Source organism: Octodon degus, unplaced genomic scaffold (assembly GCF_000260255.1).
Source record: "Octodon degus isolate 3935 unplaced genomic scaffold, OctDeg1.0 scaffold00206, whole genome shotgun sequence".
Lineage (NCBI taxonomy): Eukaryota > Metazoa > Chordata > Mammalia > Rodentia > Octodontidae > Octodon > Octodon degus.
In genome coordinates this window covers 495,394-503,772 of record NW_004524782.1, presented here as the reverse complement: position 1 = coordinate 503,772, position 8,379 = coordinate 495,394, and the positions used below count along the sequence as shown (strand labels likewise).

Here is an 8,379-nt window from a genome sequence, read left to right as displayed (position 1 = left end):
CTGCTTGTCCAGAAGACAGAATCAGAGGCGTGATGGCCTCCACACTCTCTTTTGTGCAGAGACATGTCCTGGGGAAGGGTGTGTGTGTTTTTGCTCTGGTTCAAGTCACTGGGGTGGTAGAACACAGCTGTGAAGCCTTAAACTATGAGGAAGGTTTCCAGTCTTGTTACTGTCTTGTTTGACCCCAAGAGACAGAGCCTCAGACTTGTCCATGCTTGGCCATTCTGACATGACCTGCCCCTAGTCACACTGCAACACTGGACCCCTATGGGATCTTCTTCAGTCTCCCACATGACTCCACCCACTCACAAGATACACTGTGTCCTAGTCCTTCCCCCAGAATCTGTGAATTCCTCTGAAGAAACCAGCAGTGAGGTCTCAGAAGAGCTCCCCCCAGTCAGTGCAAAAATCTCTGGTGGCGTTCTTTGCTCTCCGGACTCGCAGCCCTGGCAGGCAGCACTGTTCTACAACAACACTGTGAATTGCTCCGGAGCTCTGATTCATCCCCAGTGGGTGCTGACAGCTGCGCACTGCTGGAGACCGTGAGCAAGCCCAGGGGAGGGTGATTGTATGAGTGGCAGATGGGCCGCACACTGGAACAGAAGCGGGGGAACTTCACTTGGGGATGCCATGTATGCTGGGATTGAAGGGCAGTGTGGGAAAAAAACCCAGGCTGGAACCTGAGCTGAGATGATGGAGTATGGACTGACAATGGGGTTCCACAACCTCAGAGGTTCTGCCTGGGGCGTCAGTCTTACTCCCTTCTGGACTTTGTCAGGGCTTATAATTTGAAAAACTAGAATAGGAGCAAGGATAGAGCTGAGTCAAATGACAGGGGTGGCTGGGAGAGCTATGTTCCCATGCTGGAGGAACATTCACCTCTCTTGACTGGGTCTGAAGTACAAGCAGAGACTCCAGACTGACAGAAGAGAAACCTCTCAGGTTTCTGGGGTTCACCCAGGCATGAAAGTGCAGAGGAGGAGATGGCGTGAGAGAAGTGGGCTTGGACCTCAGTTCAGCACTGAGGAGGTGGGTGGCTTGGACAAGGGATCTCTTGTCACTGGAGCATACAGGGCTTGGGGCAAGGAGAGAGGGATAGATGAGGATAAAACCAGGTGAATGTGGACTGTGGTTTATGCATGTAGCTGCATGGCAGGGTATAGCATGAGACAAGCAAACACTCTCTAATTGCAATAAATATCTTCTTGTAGTACTTTAAAGAAAATAATGTTAGTGCAAACATCTGTGATGAATACAATATACGCATGAGATATATGACAGGACCTGGGGCTGGGCAGTTTGGGAGAAGTGCATCATCAAATGCTGCCTCCTTTCAATTTGTGATTTTTTATCATGGATATTTTTGCATTAATTCTGAATTTTATTATATTAAGCTACTATTCATCTTGTGTTTTCTGCATTAATAGCTCCCTTCATTTACACCTCAGGCATTGCTGTTTTGTTCTAATCATAATAGGTAGGATTTGAGGGGAAACTGGGAGTAAGCATTGAGATGGAATTTGGATGCTGTCCAAGAGGAGATGAAACTGGCATCAGGGATGGGTCTAGTCACAGTGGAGGCTGGGAATAGAGATGGTGGTGATGAGACAGATGTTGAAAGTGAGAGGATTGGAAATGGGCCTCTATGAGTGTTTGGGCTTCTACACATGGCTTGCTTACTATGATACTGATTGTCACATTTCCCTCAGATCCTTCACCATTGGTTTTGGCCTGGAAAGCATTTCCCCTCCGTATTCACCATGCATCCAGATGATTAAGGCTAACTTCTCTGTGCAACACCCAAATTTTAGCATGACTTCAGAGCCCTATGATATCATGCTCATCAAGTTGAGCAAACCAGTTGTGCAAACAGACACTGTCCGGACCATCCCCATCGCCTCTAAATGTCCAAAAGCAGGAATGAAATGCTTGGTCTCCGGCTGGGGTAACTTATTGGATTGTGAGTTTTGTTTTTCCTGTCTCTGTATTCACTGATACTCGTGACTTTGTCTTCTCAGGAGTATTTCTGACCGTGTATCCTTTCTTACAGTCCAACAGAATGATAAACTAAGGTGTGTGATTGTTCGATTTCGAAAGAAAAATGTCTGCAAAAAAGTGTATGGAGACTTGCTTCACCGTACTATGATCTGCGCTGGTGGAGATGGCATCAGAGATTCTTGTGGGGTAATACACTGGGACAGAAGGGCAGATGTTTAGAATGGAGAAAGGGCTGTAAAACCCAAGAGGGCACAAAGCCATGAAGGATCAATGGAAACTTTCAAGCCTGAGAGGAACATGAGATGCTTCAAGAAAAATATGTGGCTGCAAGGGGAAGCATAAAGGAGAAACTGGGAGAGTGGGAAGGAAACAGGAGATACACTGTGAAGTAGTCACAGAGAAAGGCAAAAAAAAAAGCTGAAGTGATGGGAGGAGACAGACAGACATAGAATCCTGGTGTTGAGGGAATGGATATGAGGATAAAACCCCAGGAGTAGGATCCCCAACCCTACTGACAAGGACAGTTGCACATTGAACTCTGGTGTCTACCAAGCACTAAGTCCATGGCAACCTAGGTGGGCCCTCACGTGTTATGTCAGCTGGAACTAAAAAAGTAGATGCAAGCAGGGGGTGGAGATCCTCAGGGAACCTTGGCAAGGCCGGGTAGGGAGACCTGGTGTTTGAGAGGCAGGACTGGCCCTGCATGCTTACAGCGCAATGGTATGATGCCTTGGGCTTTAAGAGTATCACCCTCCACTTGGGCCCTCATGTTCCTGTGCTTTCACTGTCTTGGTGAATCACCAGGGTCTCAGTTTGTCTTCCCATTATCTCTGCCTCATGCATACCATGTGCTACTGGGGTCTTCTGGGTCTGTCTCATTGGCTTCTGTCTCAGGCTCACATTGTACCCTCTTCAAAGTACTTGCTGCTTTTTTCTTCTCTCTCCCTCTGCATTAGACTCTGTGCTTCCGTCTCTCTATGTGTCTCCATTCCTCATCCTCTCCACCATCCCTAACTTGCTCTTCTCTTTGTGCAACAGGGAGACTCTGGAGGCCCCCTGGTCTGCAAAGGCGTTCTGCAGGGCATCGTGTCCTGGGGATTCCCTCCCTGCGGGCAACCTGGAATCCCAAGCATCTACACCAATGTCTGCAAATTCACAAAGTGGATAGAGAAAACTATCCAGGAGAACTAACCATAAGCGCTATTGGAAGCAAGTGTCCCACACTACCTTCTGAATATTTCCTTAGGCTCCATCTGTCATCAGCAGCTATTGAATTATTTTTAGTCTTCTATTCCAATGTATTGAGATGACATGTGCCTTTTGTTTAGTTTTATTAAGATTCAAACAAATTTTGAAGTGTGTAGTATTATTTATTTTAAGATGTTGTGACATCTTTGTTTTCCTGGGACATCGGCTACATGGTGGGAATACCAAGATACTTACTCCTATTTACTTCTCAGAACTGCTGCTCAGCGATAGGTTCAGTGATTGAAGTTGTATAATTCAGAATATCTGAAGTGATGCTTCAGGGACCAGGGCAGAGCAATGTATGTGTGTCATCTACCAAACTCACCAGGACAACCGAGAATCCAGGGTTAGATTAACTAACAACTCATTACATTGGTTAAGGCACCAAAAGCTAGCACAGTGGTAGACATGAACTGCAGGCATGAGCTGTTTCAGATCAGGGAAATGGATGCAGTGCAAAAGAGGCAAGTGGGAGACACTGTGCTAGAGGTAGCAGAACTGATGAAAAATTAGGAAAAAAATTAAAGAATGATAACTGTCTTCACAAAGGTGTGTCAGGCAAGAAGAAACAAAGCAAGAACATGCAGTGTTCAAAATGAACCATTCACAGTTACGACATACTAAAATATTTACTTAAGTGTTATTTAAAAGAAGTAGAATGAGTTGAAAAGAGAAAGGTTATAGCTGAAACACAAACTATTATCATGACAGTGAATGAGAGATTTTAGAAAATATAGATGGGGAAAGAAAGTAGAATAAAGGAAGAGAAAGAAGAAAAAAGTAAAACAAAAATCACACAATACCCCCTCCCCATACACAGGTCCCCACTTCACAAGAAAATGTAATCACTTCTATAGCACTGTCTTCTGACCTTTCTTGTAGAGCTTTGGGGCAGTTATAACTTTACCACCTACTGAAATTCAGGTGCAGATCTACAAAGTTTGAATTTATCCAGTTGTGCCTGGCTTGGGTATGGCTGCTGTGCTCAGCTCATTCCTGCTGCAGCCCTTGGGAGTGAACCTGTTGTGCTCCTCTGGCAAGATGTTCTGCTCATGGATTAGCTCGGTGGTTCTGTCCCCTACTCTCTCTGCAGGGAATACAGCTGCAGAGTTTCACTCCAGGCCTTTATGCCAGGCCTGAGCTGAGTCTGAAGGGGAAAAAGGCGAGTAGGAGAGAGGGGAATATCTCCCACACACTCACTGGGCCTGGCTAGGGCTGGATCTGGGGGTTGTAAGAATGCGGCAGAAATCCTCACTCAGTGGGCATGAGGAGAATGCTAAGTAGTGGTGGGGGTCTCAATGGCACAGAAGAGGGTCTCAATCACACTGCACCTGAGTTTGGACTGAACAGGTCACATGGGCCTGTAATCATTTCTGTTGCAATCACATATCACAAAGAAATTAGTGATCTGGAAATGTGGTTCTGAAAGAGACAGAAGTGTAAGACTTAAAACAGTTCAAAATAAAAAAGTAGGATCTCCTGGCACAAAAGAATACACATTAGAATGCACACATTAACAGATATCCAGTATCCATGCACACACATCTGCAAACACATATGTGATGCCAACCAGCAGTGTTAAAGTGCGTGGGTTTCAGAAGTGGAGCTTTGGACTTCATGGTGGCTTTGTGCAGAGTAAGGAAAGATCATCCTTTGGGAGATTAGGAAGCACGCAATGCCAATACCTTCCATTCTCCTCTCTTTGCTCAACATCAGACCATAGAGCATAATAAGCCACAGGAAATGATGCTCTTACCTGGGCCTGCGGGATCATACACAGGGAGTCAAAAAGTTCCGAAGCATATTGGAAAGGGAGGAAAAGTTTTCTGGAGGAAAAATAACGTCACATTGGAAAATCGAAGGTAGGGTATGAGAGGGAAATACCCAGATCCTTAGTGAATAATAGGAGGAACAAGACAGATAGGCATGGACAGATATGGTGAGGCCCTGTACAGAGGACAAAAGCAGTCAGAAAAGAAGGGATAGGAGAACAACTGAATCAGGTTATGTCAGTGAGGCAGAGTTAGGAGAGGGAGGCTAAGACCTCGGTACGGGAAGGGACACAGAGGGCAGGGGAATTTACAGACCGCACCTCCTGGGAGACTTAAGTATCCTCAGAAGTGTCCAGTCTTGATTTCACACAAAGGGGTCAGAACACAGTGGCAGGGAACTATAGTTCAGCAGGCTTCTATCCAGACTCCCTGTGGTAGCCATGCCCACTGGTGCTCATTCAGGTGCCCAGTGTTAGAGCAGACAGCACTCAGAGAAAGAAGAAGCCCCTGACTCTCCCTTTCCAACTGTGATGGCCAGGAAAGTGGGTGGCCAATAGCTGTCTTCCCACTCCCCCTTGTTTCTCTTTCTTTCGTCCAGTTCCTCATGGGTAGACAGAGACATCCTGCCTCTGTGTACCATTGTCAACTCTAAGCTTACTTCATAGCTGCACTCTGTCACCCTCAGTACCATTCTTCTACTCCCTTAAACACAGATGCTGCCACTACCTCTGAAGAGGTGGCCTGGCAGCCATCCCTAGTGCAGAAGGGATCAATGAGGACACAGGTCCGTTTTATCCAGTCCTCATTAAGTTGAAGTCACAGCTAGCCTTCCTGCATGTTGCACAGCTTTGGCTGGGACATTCTTGTTGAGACAAGGCAGCTATCAACTAGCATGAACATCTACCTGTAACCTAACCTTGAAACGCCACCATGACAGTTACCATGAATGTAGATGGGCTACAGGAGTCCAGGAGGTACCTACTCTGATCACATTAGTCTCAAATGGGAACGTACCAGCAAAACAGAATTGGAACAGATCACTATTCTCAGATCAGGGTCTTGAATGTGGACCAATTTGGACCAATCAGCAGGTCTGAATTTGGACTAATCACAGGATGGATATGTGACGATTGTCAGCTTGAATTCATACCAGTTATCTTGATCAAATCTGGACCAAACATAGACCTTACTTTCAACCAACCAGCAGGATCAAATTTGGGCCAATCATAGGCCTGTTGCAGCTATTTCAGCAGCACTGACCTCTCTCTTCTGAGGTTCATTCAGGCCATTCTTTTTGTGCACTGAACCTGTCTTGCTGCAGGACATGTCCTCTTAATATAATAATTCCCCTGGTCATCCTGTAAGCCTACTCTGGATCCTTTCTCTAAGAACTGTGGGCATGTCCAGCTCCTCATCCTTTTGCTCTTGCTGCTTTTGCTGTTTTACACAACCATGAACTGCTGCCCTCTGCCATGGGCCACCCTGCCAGGTTAGTGGACACATGCTTCCTGCAGTTTTTTTTCCCTGAAGAGGCCAGAGCAAATTTATTGTACAAGAGCAGAAAAGAGCATTTATTGTAAAATACAAGCAAAAGGCTCTCAGGCAAATCAACCTGAGAGTGCCTGAAAGATGCCAAAAAGACTCTTTTGCATAGGAAATTTTATACACAAAGGGGACCAAATTTTAGCCAAGTTGAGAACTAACCTATGGGGTTAAAAGCTGTAAAGTTTTGCCAAGATGTGGGCCTATAGGAACTCAAGGTATGTAGCAGATGTACTTTTGTAAGCACCATTAACTATAACTTTAAATGGAACAAAGCAATTCTTTTTAAAATTAATTTTATTGAGAAAGTAATAGCAATGAGACACTATCAAAACAGGTCAGTAGCACTGATACAATAAATAATAAATTACATATGGTTGTCTTCATAGTATTTATTCATAGTACAATATGCAGACATTTTCCTTTCTAAATACTATTGGTGCAAATCTTTCTTTTCATTGAATTAAGAAAAAGTAGCAGTATATCTATTCTGTTTTGTATATATATATATATATATATATATATATATATATATATATATATATATATATATATATATATATATGTATATATACATATTTACTACAAAATTGTCCTTCATTTGTATTCACTTGTTATTTTTGTCAGAGATGGGTATTCCATGGCCATTCATATATTGTAGGTGCCTGAATTCAACAAAATAATCCAATATAGTCCATTACACCATGATAATAGTGGCTTATATGCAGGACTGGCATGTCAGAAGTTCTTGACTTGAGCTATTTACACCTCAGCATATTAATATGGCTATAATTATTAAACCTCTTTTTCATACTTTTCTGCTGGATGGTTAAGACCAAGATAAAGCAAGATCTGCAAAACAAAAAGTGTAACTTTTATATCTGACAACATCTATCAAATACCCTCAGGATTTTCCCTGACAATGCACAGCAGAGTGTAGATCTTTTGTTATTGATAGCCATCTGGATGAGTCAAGACCATCCCTTGAACAATTTGCTCTCTCTGAAGGCCTGAGTAAATGTTGTCTCTCCAGGTGACTCTCCATAGATATACTCTGCAATGTCAATCACATTACTCTGTGGCCCCATAATCTCTTTGAACAGAAAATGTGTGACATCATTGAGTAACAGGATGTTATAGTACAAGTTCTCCTATATCGTGAGTCCTCACTGACCTTGAAGAACTAGAAGCAAAATGTTGGATATACTTGTAGCCCTTCTATTTCTCCAATTTTTTGGTCTGCAAACTTAAGTTTTTATCCCTCCAGAAGAGAAGCTTAATGATATTATTACCCTATAGCATATGCCTTTAGACTTAATCTCACTCTGTCAGAATGTCAAGTGCCTTAGCCATAACATGAAACAGGTATTTTCCAACAATTGTTGAAAGCTGAAATTTAAATCTCCATTTTGTATCTGTATATACAAAATAGGATAGATTCACAGCTTCTTTCTCTTAATTCAATGAGAAGAAAAATTTGTACTAGCATTATTTGGGCAGGATATCATGTCTCCACTTTGTACTGTGAATAAAAAGTATCAATACAACAATATGCAATATGTTAATTATTGAAACTGTCCTACCAACTTGTTTTGAAGCTCTCTCATTGCTATTTGTTTTTATCAAAGTTTTATTGATAAACAGATAGCAATGAGACAGTTTCAAATCAAATCGGAAGTACAGTTTCAACAAATAATACCCTGCATATATTCTTCTTAGTGGATAATTGCTGTACAAGATGCGGACTTGTGATCCTATTTACAAACACCATTAGAACAAATCATTCTATTCATTAAGAGAATGCAACTATATATCTATC

The 8,379-nt window shown here is 43.1% G+C and overlaps 1 protein-coding gene across 1 annotated transcript; it reads left to right on the top strand.

Annotated features, from left to right (window-relative positions):
* Nucleotides 1-291: 291 nt before the first annotated feature.
* Nucleotides 292-3,189, top strand: LOC101582821 (kallikrein-4-like). Its single transcript, XM_004644652.2, has 4 exons — nt 292-542; nt 1,710-1,945; nt 2,051-2,184; nt 3,037-3,189. The coding sequence occupies exons 1-4, from the start codon at nt 292-294 to the stop codon at nt 3,187-3,189; spliced, it is 774 nt and encodes a 257-aa protein (XP_004644709.2).
* The last annotated feature ends 5,190 nt before the right edge of the window (nt 3,190-8,379 follow it).

Bases quoted from the DNA above. Each gene is read 5' to 3' on its own strand.
- LOC101582821 (XM_004644652.2), top strand. From the start codon at position 292: ATGACTCCACCCACTCACAAGATACACTGTGTCCTAGTCCTTCCCCCA. The intron at 543-1,709 runs GTGAGCAAGCCC...CATTTCCCTCAG, and splicing joins GCTGCGCACTGCTGGAGACC to ATCCTTCACCATTGGTTTTG. The intron at 1,946-2,050 runs GTAACTTATTGG...CCTTTCTTACAG, and splicing joins ATGCTTGGTCTCCGGCTGGG to TCCAACAGAATGATAAACTA.